The 17,491-nt window shown below is 42.0% G+C and overlaps 1 protein-coding gene across 6 annotated transcripts in view; it reads left to right on the forward strand.

The window, feature by feature from the left end:
- The window catches only part of LOC102295451 (nesprin-2), a 94,184-nt gene that overhangs the window by 43,357 nt on the left and 33,336 nt on the right, over positions 1-17,491 (forward strand). For all 6 annotated transcript variants that reach the window (XM_042213086.1, XM_042213088.1, XM_042213087.1 and 3 more), the window contains 28 exons: positions 234-467; positions 1,161-1,283; positions 3,072-3,187; positions 3,411-3,522; positions 3,781-3,915; positions 4,934-5,092; positions 5,525-5,719; positions 5,937-6,032; positions 6,209-6,409; positions 6,490-6,663; positions 7,022-7,144; positions 8,082-8,275; positions 8,562-8,700; positions 8,847-9,086; positions 11,598-11,750; positions 11,899-12,075; positions 12,176-12,331; positions 12,516-12,659; positions 12,767-12,937; positions 13,411-13,544; positions 13,654-13,858; positions 14,014-14,196; positions 14,558-14,665; positions 15,299-15,453; positions 15,882-16,029; positions 16,114-16,208; positions 16,551-16,782; positions 17,296-17,490. In XM_042213086.1, coding sequence (XP_042069020.1) covers positions 234-467; positions 1,161-1,283; positions 3,072-3,187; positions 3,411-3,522; positions 3,781-3,915; positions 4,934-5,092; positions 5,525-5,719; positions 5,937-6,032; positions 6,209-6,409; positions 6,490-6,663; positions 7,022-7,144; positions 8,082-8,275; positions 8,562-8,700; positions 8,847-9,086; positions 11,598-11,750; positions 11,899-12,075; positions 12,176-12,331; positions 12,516-12,659; positions 12,767-12,937; positions 13,411-13,544; positions 13,654-13,858; positions 14,014-14,196; positions 14,558-14,665; positions 15,299-15,453; positions 15,882-16,029; positions 16,114-16,208; positions 16,551-16,782; positions 17,296-17,490 — 4,497 coding nt within the window. The remainder of the gene's footprint in view (positions 1-233; positions 468-1,160; positions 1,284-3,071; positions 3,188-3,410; positions 3,523-3,780; positions 3,916-4,933; positions 5,093-5,524; positions 5,720-5,936; positions 6,033-6,208; positions 6,410-6,489; positions 6,664-7,021; positions 7,145-8,081; positions 8,276-8,561; positions 8,701-8,846; positions 9,087-11,597; positions 11,751-11,898; positions 12,076-12,175; positions 12,332-12,515; positions 12,660-12,766; positions 12,938-13,410; positions 13,545-13,653; positions 13,859-14,013; positions 14,197-14,557; positions 14,666-15,298; positions 15,454-15,881; positions 16,030-16,113; positions 16,209-16,550; positions 16,783-17,295; position 17,491) is intronic.

Below are 17,491 nucleotides of genomic sequence, written 5' to 3' on the forward strand. Positions count from 1 at the left end.
TGTGGTCGGCGGGGTTATGAACAAAATAAATAAACTTGACAACGCCACCTAGGGGAATTACACCCCCAGGAAATATATTTAAGAAAAATAAAGAAAAGGAATAAAAGAAGACCGCACAGAGAGAGAGAGAGAATGAGAGAACAAACAAAACGGAAGGCGAGTAGCCCATCTGGCTACATCAGGATTACAGTGGTCTTGACTGTACTCATGTGTGTTTGTTTGCTGGTCTACAGGAGATGTTTCTGGAGATTGAGCAGAAGGTAGCCAGTTTGTCAGCTCTCAGTCAAACCGCTGACCAGCAGCACCAGCAGAGTGAACTGGGAGCTGCCGGGTCCCAGCAGGAGGCAGCTGAGCTTCTTACCACCAGGCTGGAACTCCTGAAGAACAACCTGGTGTCCTTTCAACAGATGCTACAGAACAGACAAGAAGAGGAGAGGATGAGCAGCAACAAAGGGCCCCAGGAGCAGGTACATACACTAAATCTTTGGCAAATGGCTGCATAGTTGTTTTGTATTCAGTTGTTTGGGGTGGCTGTGATTAGAAGGTTGCTGGTTAAATCTTTGGGCAAGACAACCCCAAGTTGCTCCTGATGAATTCACTGGAGTGTGAATATTTGGCAGAATTAATGGATGTATGAGGCCCTTTGAGTGCTCAGGTGGAGTAGATAAGTGCCACCAGTCCATTCACAATTTTCCTTACTCAGTTAAATTCATTCTAATGTTAAATTAACTTCACTTTTGCTCTGAAAAACTGTCCCTTTAGGTGCCTGGATAATTTCAAACTAAGATTTATCATCAAAAGCAAAGCAGCATAACGTATTATATTCTTTCAGTCTGTGTTCTTGCACGCTCTCTAGTCCTGCTTACAAACTTTAACTGAGGTTGCAGGTTTACAACTGTGCCGCTGAAAGTAACGTCACACTAGGTACTGTGTGGCAAAGTCTGCCTTTGATAATTATTAACAGCTCTGCAAATAAACTAGTGCAGGCTCACCAGCAGATCAATAGTGGCGTCCTTTCATAAGCAACACATCGCGTACATATTTGCATTTAGACTTGTTTCTTAAAGCTGCTACCTTCAAGAACTCGTACAGTTGACAGTGATACTGATAAACTCTTTAGCTTTCATTCTTGTGTGTACATTTCACCTGTTTTTCCACAGCATTTAGTTTCTCAGGCAGATTGCCAGCTTGAGTCTAAAGAGAGGCGCAGCAACAGTGTTCAAGAGATCTTCTCATCACCTAAAAACAAACTTCTCAGACAGAGCAGCCTGCAGCAGCAGAAGGTACTGATGCCATCAGCTGCTTTGATGTTAGGTTCCAGTGGTGTGGGATTTTGTGTATTTCATGTGTCTGACTGCTTTTTGTGTATTTCACCCAAATGCAAACATTCAGAACATCCTGGGGCATTAAAAATCCCTTCTACCAGCATGTTTTCACGTTTTTCTGTGACATAAGTACATAGGATCAGAGGTGGATGTCAGTATTTAATTTTGTTAATATCAATAAGTTTTTAGCTGTGGCTCTTTCTGCATACTTCAACCCCTAAGCAACCCATTGGTTAATTTTCATTACTGACACTGGATTGCCCAATCAAATCTCCCCTACATTCCCTGCCCGTCAGTGCACCCAGTGTTGCCAACTTAGCGACTTTGTCGCTATATTTAGCGAGTTTTCAGACCCCCTTAGCGACTTTTTTTCTAAAAAGCGACTAGCGACAAATCTGGCGACTTTTTCTGGTATTATTGGAGACTTATTTATGACGACTTTTTGACGTGACAGGGCGTGTTGCTCTTACTCTCAACAAGCAGCGGTGCTGCCTTGGGCACCTCACCCGTGCCAAAGCGCTCCCAGGCGGAGGATAGTCCTCCCTCAACTGCTATCAGGGCAGGAGAAGTTCACACCTGTGCGTCCAAACGGCAAATGAATCGCGCATGAGCGAAACCGCTGCTCCCGCACTGACTGTAACGCAGTTAATTCTTCTTTTAATGTTTTGCTGTTTTGTGGATCACAAGGTTTAAAACTACTTATAAACACACACTCTCACACACAAAGTAACTCCACCAGAGTGCCAATTTCGGGTCACTTTTTCCGGTCCAGGCCAGGGTAAAGATTTGTAGTTCTAAATAAATTCTAACTGCATTTAGGACGTTTTTTACTCACTTTATGTCTCTTCACGATGTTATTTCTCTCTCCAACAACATAGGTTACAATTACATTAGCATGATCAATTATGCAAATTAGATGATGGCGTCATTTGGCGACTTCTAGCGACTTTTAGGACAGCCAATAGCGATTTTCCTTACTGATGAGTTGGCAACACTGAGTGCACCTCGTAGAGGCTAAGAAAAGCCAAAAGGTGGAGCTGAAAAGCTGAGAGAAAAAGAAAGAGAAACCATGAACATACCATGATTTGAACAGTGGGAGCAAATTGTGGCAGCATCAGCCTGATAGTATTTGTATCCCACTGTATAAAGAGCTAACATCGCCAAAATTTCATTATAATAAGTGTTTGTGAGCTAAAAATCAAGAATGTGTTTACTGTTCAGCCATGATTTGCACAGCCCAGCGTGCTCCCAATGCAGGGGAAACAAATTCTGTCGGGGAGGCCTACCTTGGCACCGCCGTTGTGCAGGTGGAGCCGAAGCCAACATATGCCTCGTCATATTTTCTAGTTTTTGGTTTGGAAAGAAGTTGGTTTGGAAACATATTTGGCGACGCTTCATCCTCTGCTTTGCTTTGTGTGGGAGCCCCGTCAAAGACCTGTCCATTATGCTAGCAGTGTCCAAGCAGGTTTTTTTTTCTTTCTTTCTTTCTTTCTTTTTTTTTTACCGCACCCCCGCAATGGCTCTGTGCCCGCCACTTTGGGAACCACTGACCTAATAGCTAGCGGGAAATAATTAGAAAGGGAGAGATTCAAGTAAAATACATGGCTGCTTTGACAATAAGCCCCCGCTAATAGATGAAGTATAGCTTTTAATTTGTGTCAGTATGTGACGTGACACAGACACACAGACATTGTATCAAATATAAACAGTTAAAATTGTTAAACTTGATATTTTACTTTTGTGTAGGAGCTGGAGCACGAGCTCAGTGAACAAAGAGGACTAACTCAGGCCATCGCCAGGCATGGCAGCAGAGCGCTGCTTTACCGCCAGGAGTCCGAGGACCACAGCCAGCTCTCACTAAGGCAAAACAGCTTCTTCACTCTATTAAATTGTTCTCAAACACACATTACAGAGTTTTAGTTGTTTTAAAATATAACATACATTTACATTTTTAAATAAGATATTTTACTTATAGGACGAAGAAAAAGACTACAGTATTTTCTTAATTCAACTTCAATGTATATAGAAAGAAAGAAAGCTGGAGTGAGATGAAGTGTTAATTTTCAGCTTGTTCTCTGGCTGCAGGTCGCCTCCTGCTGCGGCTGATGAGGAGGAGGATTCGGCTCAGAAGAAGTGGGATCACCTTCACAGTCAGCTGCTGGCTTTGGAGGAGAGCTGGCTGCTTCCTCCCTCCGAGGTAAGGCCTTCATCGTGAGACTGAGGTGCTTGATTATCACATTTCAAATACAAGAGAGAAAGGGACAAATCGGTGTTCTCGCCATGCTTGATTATCACCTTCTTTGAGCAGATGCCACTTTGTTGTCTCGTTGGTGTTATGGGAACTCCTGCAGGGCATGATTAGAGTAGCGTGTGTCTCTAACTTTTCCTCTGATGTTTTTCTCCGTCTCTCTCTCTCTCTGTCTGTGTGGCTCTCTCTTTCTCTCTCTTTATGAAGGTGACAGACTCATCTGTGAAGCGTAGCAATGGAACAGCAGGATGCATGATTGCCAGAAAAAACCTGAAAGAGCTCCAGACCTGCATCAGCCATCTGAGAGAGCTGGGGCACACATCTGCAGAGCTTCTGAATCAGGTGAGGAGCCATTATATTAGGGCTGTTTGTCAGAGAGTATAGAAGCTGTTACACGAGGCCAGTTGCTGGTTTTCTTCTCAAGACTAGAGAGCCTGAGATAAAGCTGAAGGGATGTGAGATGATTAGCTTCCTAAATTTATATTCCCTTTAAAGGAAATATGTAATTTAGAATTATTTGTAACTATAACCAGTTAAATGTAATTGTATTAAATTAGCTTTCTATTAAGTTATGCAGCTTGCATTATCAGTGGCAGTATCCAATATCGCTTTCCCATAAACAGTGTATGAGAAAGAAAAGAGTTTTATGTGATCAGTAAATATGTGATGTGATCCAAAATACAACTAATAAACAAATACCAGCCACAGTTTTTACACTGTGTTCAGACTCAGTGGTGTTGATGCTGAAAATCTGAGCCCACTTTTTCTCCCCGAAAGATCAAAAATCAATAAGAAAACCAACAAAGTATAATATTGATCTTAGCACTGGGATCAGTGTCATCTTATCAAATAATTACGAGGTATAGGTAAGGCTGGACCTCATTTTGAGTTGTCACAGGACTGAAAAGTGAAACAATCTTTAACGCAGCACCAACAATATAACTGATGGATGTTTTAATGTAATAATAATAATAATAACAATAATAACTTATTCATAAGCAACTTTTAGGACACTCAAGGACACCTTACAGGCAATTAAGTATCAGAATCACAGTATGGAAAATAACAGTTGGACAACACCATAGAACTAAACGTCAATATGCATAATATTAAGAATTCTAATAAATTGAGGTCCCTGGGCTGATTCGCTTTAATATTTGATCAAGAAATTTGCTATTGTCCACTGTAAAAGACATTTAAAAAAATTATAGTAGTAAAGTAAAAGATGAAAGGAAATCAACTCAGCCTTGCATAAAACTGAAACAAATAGCCTAAAAGAAAACCTTTGTGGATGTAGGCCAAATTTTAATAAATTGTTAACATGACCCTGCTAACGGTTTTGCTCATCTTTCATACCCAGGCCTGCCCTGCTGAGGGAACCCATCAGACCGTTGATGAAGGTTTGTTTCATGTATTGCATGGAGCATCCCTGTGCCTGGACTCAATGAAAAGCATGCTGTGCTCACCTGTTCTGGTGACACATGAAGAAGAACCCCAGCTCAGGCTGCTTCACCTACAGGTGAGACGCCTCACTGCAAAGAAGCACTTAACATCAGATGTTTACGGTTGTTTTCAGTTTCAAAATTGTCATCATCAGCATTCCTGCATCTATGGCTGAAAAATCTGAGGCGTGATAGTGACTTTAATGATCCCCCTTCATTTTCTGAAGCATCAGTGTGAGGCTTGTTGTTACTTTCTGTGAGCCATTTCTGTAGACACTGACATTACCTTTAAAGGGAATTGTCATGATGTGTTTTTTTTATCCTTAACTTTTTGTGCAACCATATCAGCTTTTAACTTCACACTGCAATTTTATGGCTCAGTGTTCTTATTTCTGACATTTTATCGACCCTTTTGGGAAAAAATTATAAGTGAAATATCAATAATGCATCTTACTGTTAGTTAAAGCTTAACTAAAAGAAGGATCTTTACTATTCATTTTCCTTTTCAGAGTCTCTCAGCAGAGCTTGCCACCCTTGGCAGTGAGCTTGTTTCTCAGGGGTCAAAGGTCAGCAATGTCCCGGGGTTAAAGTGTGGTCAGCAGTGCATTGATGATCTGTGCAGACTACTTCCTGTGGTCCAGATCGCGCTGGCCAGCAGAGAGAAGCAGCTCAGGATCCTGCAGGAGGACAGTGCAGAGAAACAGGTCTGCATGTGTTTTAAAATCAGTCAGTAAATTGCTTTATTAATACTGATAAAAATAGAGAAAGTAAGAAGACATAATATCTAACTTCAATTGAGATAAGTTTTAGCTTACTTGTTATATTGGTAATTTGCTCTGTTAATAGATCAGTCGACTCTAAATTGACTGTTTATTATCAAAATCTCTACAGGTTTTAATTGTTGGTGTGTTTATTTGTCAGGCTGCTGCTCACATCCAAGAGTCTCTGCAGCAGCAGGTCGAGGCTGACCAACACAATCTGCCTGCCTCTCTCATCCACCAGGCCACACAGCTGCAGGTGTGTTAGCGAGTGTGTCAAATGTGGGCTTTAGTGTTTATACGTTTACGTAGGTCACTAAGGTGGCCCATTAAATACTGAGAGATTTGGCAAGTTTAAGAATACTCGGAAACTGAATTATTCAGATGATGCAAGAGCATTTAAATCTTCAAATTTTCTGTCCTCCTGTTGTACAGGGTGAGTTGGAGACAGTAGTGGGTGGTGTCCGTTCCCACTGTGAGGAGTTGAAGAGCGGCGTGGAATTGCAGAAGCAATATGAGCAGCTGGTCCGCAGCTTTGAGGAGCTGCTCAGTCTGGGCTCTGACAGTTTCACTCAGCAGCCTGACACAGAGCTCCGGAGCAGGGCCCAGCTCCAGAAGAAGCTAAGCAGTCATATGGTTAGTGTGGTGGAAAAAAAGAGTCCCATTGAAATAAGACAATAGATTATGTTTTTTCATGTCTACTTTTTCTTAATCAGAGGTTTTTCCAGTTCCTGGGTGATCACTTTGAAATCCTGCGGTACCTGACCAATAGAGTTTCAGATATGCCCCTAGAAAATAGGGAGGTTACAATAAAGGGTCTGCAGGACCAGGTGGCTCGACTGCAGCAGGATGGACTGGAGAAAGGGACCAAGATGCAGGAAACATTAGAGGTAGGTGCAATGTAGCTTACTTGCAAAGTGACTGTCAAGTAAAGAAAGAGAAATACAGTACATACAATAATGAAGAGAGAGATTTCATGGAAGCCACACCTTGCATCTCCCATCAAAGTGGAATGTGATTGCCGTTATACATTTTGAAAAGCACTTCCACTGGAACCTACTGACACCTCTATGCCTAAAGTTTGCCTTAATCTGTCCAGGCCACCAAAATTCCCCCAAATTCATTAACTTGTTCACTAGATGACAGATTTACACATATAGGCTATTAAAGGCACCACAAATGAGAAATGAGGATGAGGATTGATTTTAATGACATAACCATCACTGATAATCACAATGTCTGCCTCAGATGTGGTCACAATGGGAGAAGGACAGTGCATGGTCCGACTCCTTGATGAGAAGTATTGAGACATCATTTCCCAAAATCCCTGAGGGATCTGAGCAGGAATCAGAGAAGCCTCTCAGCTACAAGGTATTTTTTATTTTCTATTCCATCTACAAGGGATCATTTTTATTAATAAATGTGTTTTTTGACCATCGAATTTACTAACAGGCAGCCAACTGGAGTACAGAGCACATCAAGCAATGTTCCATTCTATCTATCTGGGCAAGCTCTATGCTGTACTTTGTGCACTGCACTCAAAACCTAATTAGATCAATTAAATACACCCTAATAGCTTGTTTCTGTAGGGGTACTGGATGCTCCTTGGCTTTGATGGGAATTTTTAGCCAAGCACAGACTTCTGACCAAATGTAATTTTGGTTCTGTTCACTGTTGTTCTGCTTCCAGACTGGCAATGCATCAGTTTTGAAATGCACCTCAGAATGGTCTATAGTCAACAAAAATATATATGTGGTAAAATAGATAAAAACATAAACATAGAGGTTGTCTTCTCCTGAATCTTTGCTCTAGTTCAGCAACCAAATCTGCATGAGATTAATAGTAACAGCTCAGCTTAAGGTCTCGTTAAAATTTTGTTTAACATCGAATGTCAGCATGTATTCAGTAGTGAGTCTCATTCATAACTTGTTACAAACTCTCTTTTGAGGTCTGTCTTTATGAAACTTGTTTGGCTTTAAAGTTGTCCTTTGTTCACTATCAGGGTTATTATCTTAGATGAAAGTGAAATTGAAAAGTAGCACAAACCTTCACCCTTAGTCTTACATACCAGTTGCATGAGAGTTAGCAAACCAGATTTATTTTAATTGTGATAAGATGATGAGTCTGAAATCTCTAATGCCCTTCTGTGACTGTAGCCAGCAGACAAAAGGTGACTTCTCACAAAGATTTTTGTATCGCTCTGAGCGTTAGCCTTTGTGTTGAGTTGAGTGAATATTCACGCATGTATGTATGAATTCATTTCATGGGTCTGTGCAGTGATATGCAAGTTCTCCTTGTCTGACTGCAGGAGCTGCATCGCATTTTGGAGGAGAATGAAGCGCGGGTCAGTCAGATGCTGGAGGGAGGCCGGCGACTGCAGAGAGCGGGTTTTAGTGGAGTGGGTGTGTCTGTCTGTAAACTGGAGGCTCGCTGGACATCTTTGCACAAGAGGCTGGAGCATGAACGCACCAACTTTGACAAAGGAAGGAAACTGAAGAGCAGGTGACTGATGAAAAGCATGAAAGTCAGGGCCGTCTGACATAGAAAGTTGGAACTTGTCCTGAACTTAGACTAGACTGCGTGTAGTTTAGTTTAAGCTCATATCATATTTTAGAAATGTTTAGTGTGGTTTATATTGAGATGAAATAATAATAAAATTGTCAATCTAAATTTAAATTTAAAATAGGGTTGCATGCAATGAAAACCCCAATATTAGATAGTAAAAGATCTTTTGGTATGAAGTTGTGTCAACTTGTTTTTAAATGTGCAACTTTTGCCCAAAAATCAGGTTTCGTCACAGCTCTGCCGCGCTGTCTCAGTGGATGAATGAGGCTAGACAACGGATCGATAGATGGAGTGAGCTCACTGTCTCATCCAATGAGGAGATGGATGTTGAACAGAGGCGTGAGCTCTACCTCCAGTCTGTGGTGAGTAAGAGTTGAAACCATTGTTTTTTAGTTATTTTAAAAAGATTTTAGTTCTAGCACTTTGACCAACTTTTGCTCATTAGCAGCTCTTCCAGAGACCACAATGAACTTATGGAGAACAGACTAACGTAAGATTTTTAATGCAGGCTTTGACCAAAGAGTTGGAGGCCAAATCTGAAGTAAAGGTGGCAGTGACCGGTTCTTCGTCCCAGCTGCTGCAGCTGAGGGAAGCACACTCAGAAAGAGATCCTGAGGATAAAGGGACTCCTCTGCCCAAGACTTCTGACATAGATATGTGCTCCATCAACACTCAGCTCAGACAGATAGAGTTGGACTGGTCCAGTCTTCTCGTTGATGTGCCTGTTATTCAACAAACTCTGCACAAGGTGAGGATCTCCCCCCATGTAGACTGTGACTTCTCTAAGTTAAACTATTCAGTGTTTTACAAAAGTTGTGCTGTTTTCTGAACACAGGCAGTTCATTTCAATATAGAACTCCAATAAAAAATATTCAGCATGCTATATTCTACATGTTTTTGTTTTTTTTTAATTTGCCACATATAGCAGTAATGCACTTCAATTAAATATTCTCCTTCCTGTATTTTGGATCTCAAGAACAGAAATAACGGTGGCTCTGAAAGGTCAAGCACACTGTAACGCAAGAAAAAAACAGTAAAGAGAAAAAGCACACAAAACAGAATGGAAGTTCAATAAAACATAACAAGAAAAAGATGCTACAAAAGCTGACCAAAAAACAAAACTCACAAAACACAAAAAAGGGTTTTGGGGGATAAAACAACATGAGGAAACAGTTGCGAATGTGACAAGTATGCAATTACATTCTTACATGAATCATGTGATTAAAATACACATTACCTGTATATTTTTATCCCTCACAACACTGGTGAACCGTTCACTTCTTTAAAGTGTGTCATAGTCAGAGTAACGCGTTACTGTAATCCGATTACTTTTTTCAAGTAACGAGTAAAGTAAGGGATTACTATTGCAAAAACGGTAATTAGATTACCGTTACTTTCCCGTAGGAACGCTGCGTTACTGCGTTACTAAAACCGTGATTTTTTTGCGAGAATGTCTCATGACAGTGACGTAAGCGAGTGCGACGTTGTGACAACAGCTGTGTGCAGATCAACAATGGATCATATATCGAGTGCGGAGAGAGTATGAGCGTGCAGCGTTTAAAGCGTGGAAGTACTGACCTTACTTTGAGTTTGATTCCATAAAAAGTGACAAAAACATTAGCGTCCGTTGTGCGTGGGAAGAAAACTTCTTTTTACAGCGAAAAAAACCCCTAAACTTCCAAGCAAGCACCGAGTGCGCAACGAGTAATGGGAAACTCACAGAGAAACTCGCGGATTCTTCCACTGACCGCGCACACCTGCACCAGGGTAAACCTCCGCCTACCCCCAGTCCTGCTTTACAGGTGAAAATAGAGCAACAGGACCGCTGAGTCTTTGACTTTATTTATTTTCTGCTGTGTTTTACTTGCATCTATTTGAAAGAGTGAGTGTAAACACAAAAAATATTTTATTTTATGTGCTGGAATGTGCAGAAAATAGGTTTAAATGTTAAACTAATTTATTCAAGTCAGAGAATGTTGCATATAATTAAATTTTTGCTTGATGCATAAAGTTAAAAGATTAAAACTAATAAAACAAGTTTTAAAAAGAGACTTTTCCATTTGATTACATTTTGTATGATGGATTATGCAGAAAAAGTAGAATTGGGCTGAAAGATCTATCGCTTTATCACCTATTCAGGTTGTAAATCGTGTTTTTTAAAAAGGAACTAAGTAACTAAGTAATTAATTACTTTTGAAAATAAGTAATCAGTAAAGTAACGGCATTACCTTTTTGGGAAGTAATCAGTAATTAGTTACTGATTACTTTTTTCAAGTAACTTGACCAACACTGGTCATAGTGCAGTTTTTGGCGACTACTGTAGCACTTTCATTAATGTCTCCTCAAAAACACCTGCATTGAGTTTTGTGAGATTTCGTTTTTTCTACTTTAATTGTTTTCAGTTTTATTTTCAGTGTTTTTGCAACATTTTTGTTCTATTTGCTGTTCTTTTCTTACATTGCAGTGCATTTGACCTCTCAGAGCCACCGTAGAAACTCCTAGAAATACACATCCAACAGGATCGGTCACCTCTTATATGCAGTCTTGTAACTGTGCTCTCTTTATAAATGCAGACAGTGCAACGTGGTCCAATAGATTAGTACATCTGACCCCAGATCTCCCTGAAGGGTGTTGGAGCGATGGAGTTTCTTAAATGCTGAATATTGTAATACACAAACTATGTGCCAGACACCCTCTTATCTGTGGATGTATTTAAATGTCAGAAGTTATACTTCCACAGAACCTTTCTGGCTTTAGCTCGACAAAGTTTGGTGCAGTTTTGCTGCCACCAATTATAATCATCCATCTTGAGGGCTCTTCTCACCTCTCTTCTCTTTTTGGTGTGAAACCACCTATGAACCTCTCTGTGTCTGACTTTTTTTTTTCTTTTCTGCTTGTCTGTCTTTTGCTCCTCTCTCCTCTTTCAGTCTTGTTCATCCACTCTTTTTCTTCTTTACTTTCCCACCTCCCACCTCCACTCGTCTCAGCTCTACCCCCTTCCTTGTTCTCTTTCTGAAATCCTCATTTCCTCTGCCTCTGTTCACTTTGTGGTCAGCTCCTGTCATTTGTAAGTCTTCTGTCCCCCCTACTTCAAGATTTTCACTCACTTCCTTTTAAACCTGGACTGTCTTTGCTAATAGCACCATTGTGGATTAACTGAAAGCTTATAAATGAAAACAATTTATTAAAGGCCATTAAACAATGACAACAGTATGCAATGGTTTTTTTAAATTAATTTATTTTTTGGACTTCATTGCAGCGATGGTTAGAGATGCAGACACAGCAGGGGGCGCTGCTGGAGTTGCAGGCCTGGCTCGGAGCAGCTGAGTGTCAGTTGGAGGAGTACTGCAACAAAATCAACAAAAACTCCTGCACCAACAATGATCTCGCCCAGTTCCTGAAATACTTCAAGGTAGAATGGATGGTGGTGGTTGTGGTGCGGGCTTACATGTTTGTATTAATTATGCTGTTTCAGTGGGATAGTGGAGTATTATTAGCGCTGATCTGATCTGATCAAGAGACGTTTGTTGGTTTACTTGTGTTCATGGCATATTTCTCAGGAGTCTCAGACAGAGATGTGTGCACATCAGATTACAGTGGACTACGTGAACCAGCCATTACAGTCAAATAGTACTGAGAAGGACCACAGGTTGCGCTACGAACAAAACCAGTATGCAGATGAACAGGGTCGCCTCAACCATCAGTGGCTCAGCTTGCAGGAAAAAATCAACTCTAAGGTAAGTTTGAAAGGTCCTGCCTATAAATCTTCCTACATCACACACTGTTGATCATTAGAGGAGATGTTTGTAATTTGTTGACAACGTGTGGGGTGTTCAGATTCAGGAGGTTGAACAGGAGTTGAGGAACAGAGTAGAGTGTGATGCCCGACTGCAGCGGATCAACAGCTGGATCGCGGTTCAAAACCTCTGGATGGACTCGGCTCAGACACCCAGCAGCCAGACGGAGCTACAGAGGAGCATCAGCGTCTGCCAGGTCTGTGTTCTAACATCTGCGTGAACAGTCAGCGTGTCTGTCATCATTTCAACATTTCAGATTTGATGTTTCAGCCGTGATGAGCAATTTTCACGTCAAGTCATTTGCAAAGAAATACTCAGAGATACACGTCCACACAAGGGAAGTAAATCAACACAGGTTTTAGATTCTGCTTTTATCTCAGGATCTTGAGGAGAAGATTATGCAGAAGTCTGCAGCTCTTCAGGAGCTGATAGACAAAGTTTGTGGCAGACAAGAAAACAGGAGCTGCAATTTAATCTGTCAAATCGATAAATCCATCGAGACCTGCGCAGCTCTCACACAGAGGGTAAGTAACACAAGGACAGTTCAGAGGATAACTGCCTCTGACTTAAAAGTTTTATGTCAGGTATTTGTCTGCTCCTGGGTGTCTTTAGATTATCTTATCTTTTACAGAACGACTCAGTAAAACAGAGGCTAACTCAGGCTCAGCTGTTATGGAGCAACATGGAGGAGAAGCTGAGTCACATGGTGCTGAAAACAGTGAGAGCATCTCAGACTCTGAAGTATTACAGCGGCCCCCGGCTCTCCCTGCAGGCACTCACAGATCTCCATGAAAAGCTGCAGGTATTTTACCCATACTAGCTCGATCACTTGTAGATGTTTAAACTCACCACTTTTTCTGGATTCTTTGTCTGCAGTAGATATGTTTAATAAGGAGAATTTGGTCACTGGAACTGTGAGCTTCTGGACACTCAAAACATATTGCTTATTAAGACAGTGGTTAGCACTGGGTCCTGGATTCTAATCCAACATCCACCAGTGTGGAGTTTGCATGTTCTCCCTGTGTTTGCGTGGTTTCTCTCCGGGTACTCTAGCTTCCTCCCACAGTCCAAAGACATGCAATTAGTGGGGTTGGGTTAACTAGTGATTCCAAATTGCCCATAGGTGCTGTGTTGGCACTGTAAGAGACTGGCAACCTGTCCAGAGTATACCCTGGCTCTTGCCCCATGGCAGCTGGGATAAGCTCCTATGACCCTGAGTTGGATATGTTTGGATTTTGTTTTTGACTGATGGCTGTTTTGTTGTATTGGATGCAGCTTCTTCAACAGGAGACAGAAGCCTCAGAGGTAGAGTGGGACAAACTTGGTCAGAACATCCTCTCTCTCAGAGATACCATCAGTCCTGCTGCTGCTGCCATCATCAGCAAATGTCTGGACAGGCAGAGAGACAGGTGAGACAAACACGCATGCACATACACCTGCACACAGGCACATCCACATGTGGAAACTCTGTGGAAAAATATGATCTTTTGTTGTTGTTTTTTGTTTTGTTTTTTCCAGTTGGACTATAGTGACTGGAGCTCTGGGCCAGCAGCTCCAGAGATGTCAGAAGGTCCTGACTGTGTGGCAGGTTTATGATAAGTGTGCTGGGTCTCTGGCAGAGCGACTGCAGGCACTACAGAGTGATGCCACATCTGTGCTGAGCAGCACACCTGGACAGGACAACACAGTGAAGCTGTTCACTGTCAAGATAGAAAATGTTCAGGTGAGATAATCAATTAAAAGAATGTCTTATTTCATATCAGGGTCCAGCAGTTTGTAACAGGCATTTAAAAATTCACCATCTGACACCAAACATAATAAAAATAATAATAATAATAATAGAAACTCTCCAATCATTTGCCACCCCCTTTGCTTCAGAGTTTCTTGCAGAGGACAGACACCTTGCAGTCTGACCTGGAGGTGGTGCTGAAAGCCTCCAAGGACTTGATTAGCCACCTGGAACCTTCAGCCGCCAGTCTGGTCCAATCAGAGTGCCGCTTGTTGCCACGTGGTGTCCTGCAGCTCAGACAGCAGCTGTCTAAGAACCTGGGTCACCTGCAGGTAAAACCTCATGAATGAAAGAGTCTGTGGGATTTGGTGAAGTCAGACTGGATTTATTGCTTATTATTCATTTTCACTTAAAAACTGCTTACACTGAACCGATCACATATCAAGTACAAACTTTTGTTTAAGGTTAAACCAGTGAGCCTGGTTATTTGGGTAAACCTGCAGGAATCTTTGAATGAAAACACTGCCAATCGTTCAATGTGCACAAACCTAAACTTTTTAAAGTATTTTACTACAACCCGTTGCTTGTTTTGTTGCTGCCACTGCTATTCCTCACCTGACACCTGACTCCAGAAAGCGTCACAGTGACCTATAAATTAAGACACATATGGCCATGTGCCATGTTTGTGTGTAGGAGGAGCTTAAGCAGGTGCAGGAGTTTGAAAATGAGATGGAGTCACTGGAGAGGAATCTGGAGGTCTGGCAGCAGCGCCTGGAGGATCCAGCTCTGAAGGTAGACCAGGTGAGACAGCGTGAAGATTTTATGAATGACTGCTGTGCTGCGTGTTGAGCTCTCTGTTGTTTTCCCCAAAGTAAACTGTTCATTAAGAGACTTTTATGCTACAATAGAAATGTGTGTTTTCTTAAAGAGAGTCCAGCTTCATTTTCTTGAGTCTTGTATGTAGTGAAAAATTATTTATTTAAAAGCTGTAAAAAGAAAATGAGCTCGTACAGTCCAGTTGAGCTGTAGGTGCATTTACAGTGCTGAACAACTATGTAGTGCTGAAAACGTTTGGGTGACATTGTTTACACAAAGAGAAGATTTCGACAGCTGTAACTCTTAAATGTTAAGACTTAAGCAGAAATATGAGTGTCAAATATTTAGTAGTGTAAGGGTGTAAAAGTATGCTTTGTCTCTGCCTGACTTTATACCTCTGAATGGAAAGTTAATGTACAGGAGCAGATGTTATACAACAGTGAGAGAATATGAAGAAGCAGGAAGCCGCCCTGTGGCGGTAAATAAATGAGGACAGAGGAACATAGAGCATGACTGCAGCGTGTAATCTTAGACCGTCCTGAGCTGTGATGCCGTGCGTGAGGTAGTCCAGACTGTTGTGATCCCTCCTGAGTCTCTGACGCCACCATATGTTTCCAGTCTGGCCTCATGGAGCTGAGCGGCCTGTCTGCTGACCTCGATGTGCTCAACGAGCGGAGCTGCAGTCTGACGCTAGAGGACGCTGCGGCACACCGCCTGCAATTCCTCAACCGCCGCTGGGCCGATGCCTCCGCCAGAGCTGAAGAGGCCTGCAGGTCAGTGAGGAAACACGAGGAGTAGGGAACTAATACCTGAGCAGCCATCACAGTTTTCCTGTCTTCCAGTAAATTTCCCCTGTTTTAAGTAAATAAAAAACAAAAAGATATTTAGTTCGCAGTTTTAAAAAAGAGAGAAAACAATCAAACGTAATTGTGTAAAAGGCAGTGAATGAACCGAACACAAATTAGGGTTGATCACTAAATGGATACATTTGTTTGGCAGCCTTGCCTCAAAGGGCATTTCACAGAACGTTTGCAGACAACTGTTTTTATAAATCCGCTCAAATCTGTAGAAGGCCGTTTTTTTTTTTAAACTTTACTTTCGAATTACGGGCTTTTTGACGTTAAAAAACGTTAAAAATATACTTTTCATAAAGTAACATGTTGCAGAACATTTTTCACCTGCTGTTCTGTTTTGTGTACAGTGAGCTGCAGACGGAAGTGCTGAGGCAGCAGAGATTTGAGCAGAAGTGTGAAAGCTGGATGTCGTTCCTGCAGAGGATGGAGGACAGCCTGGCTGTAGACGTAGCGGGATCGTACGACGGCCTCAGACAGCAGCTCTGTACTCACAAGGTATCAAACCTGATTAGCAGTCTTACTGACGCATCTAAACTTGAACTACACACTTCTAATCATTCATATGTCTCTGTGATTCAGCACTTTCAGGCTGAGCTCTCCATTGGTCACCAGATCCTTCACTCAGTCATCACTGATGCTCTTCATCTGCTGCAGAAAGGAGAGGTGGAGGGCAGGTGAGAAGATCAAACAGCATCCCTCTGCCCATCTGAGTCCAGGATGTGTGAAATATGTTGCCACCTTTGAAATGAACTGACATGAAATTTAATAGTTATATTGATGAAGATGAAATCCTAAAAGCTTTGGTGATTACCTGACTGTTCACTGACCGTTCACTAGCATCACCACCAGGTTCCATGCTTCGTATAGGTTTCTGCTCTAATTCTGATCCTGGTTTTAAAAAAATCTAGCTTGATTGGTACAAATGGCCTCAGAAAACAATGAATCATTCTGTTTGTTTAGACAGTCAGTGTTTCATTTTGAAATTTAAGTACAACTTAATATTTTGATGGATCCAGGAGCGACTTCATCCTAAAGCTGGCCCAGCTCAGAGAGCAGTGGCAGGGAGCAGTACAGCGGGCTGACCAGCGACGTTCTTTGGTGGAGGGGTTGGTGAAGCACTGGCACCTGTACAGCCGCAGCCTGAGAAAGCTCCAGAGGTTCCTTGCGGACACGCAGACCCTGCTCCCCTCAGCTGGACTAACCTGCTGTAGCCTGCAGCAGCTCCGACGCTCCCTCCACGACCTGCAGGTGGGATCTGTTTTCGAATTGATTTTGAAATCACTTGAAAGGGTCATAAAACTGATTGAATTAAACACTCACTGCAAGCTGATGAATGAAATTATAATATCGATCTGTTAAGAGGACTGATCTTTGTGGGAGTCTTTTACACTTGCTGAAAATCATTGTTTGTTCACGTTATCTTTGCCACTCACGCACAGACGGCTGCTTAAAGATATGAACACTGAGGGAAAATTGGTGCTGATTGCGTTTACAGCAAAGGGAAAATGAAACGATTGTAAAGTTTCCAATCTTTGTTATGTTGGGCTGTCATGAAGGAAGACTGATGAGATTTGAATTGAATGTGGATGAAGATAAGACTTTGACCTATTGTAAGCTGCCCCTTTAACAAAAAGAAGAGGGAAGCCCCACAGAGCCCCCGGCTGACTACATCCCCAATGAATCACTGCTGAATAGCTTCCTTCGCTTCATTTTTCCTCCACACTCCTTTCTATGTTTTATCTCCTGCACTGTCATCCTCAGCACAAAGAGCTGTTGTTCCAGAGGTATCAGAGCAGTTTCATCAACACTCTGGAGGTTGGCCGTCAGCTGTTCTCCATGGGGGACGAGGAGACCCAGACTCAGCTTCAGACAGATCTGGGGACACTGCAGGAGGAGTGGGACAATCTCCACAGTTTGCTGTTCAAAAGACTGGAGCTCACCGAGGCTATAATCAAGG

The sequence above is a fragment of the Haplochromis burtoni genome, unplaced genomic scaffold, assembly GCF_018398535.1.
Source record: "Haplochromis burtoni strain Fernald_Lab_line unplaced genomic scaffold, NCSU_Asbu1 Contig_416, whole genome shotgun sequence".
NCBI classification, from domain to species: domain Eukaryota; kingdom Metazoa; phylum Chordata; class Actinopteri; order Cichliformes; family Cichlidae; genus Haplochromis; species Haplochromis burtoni.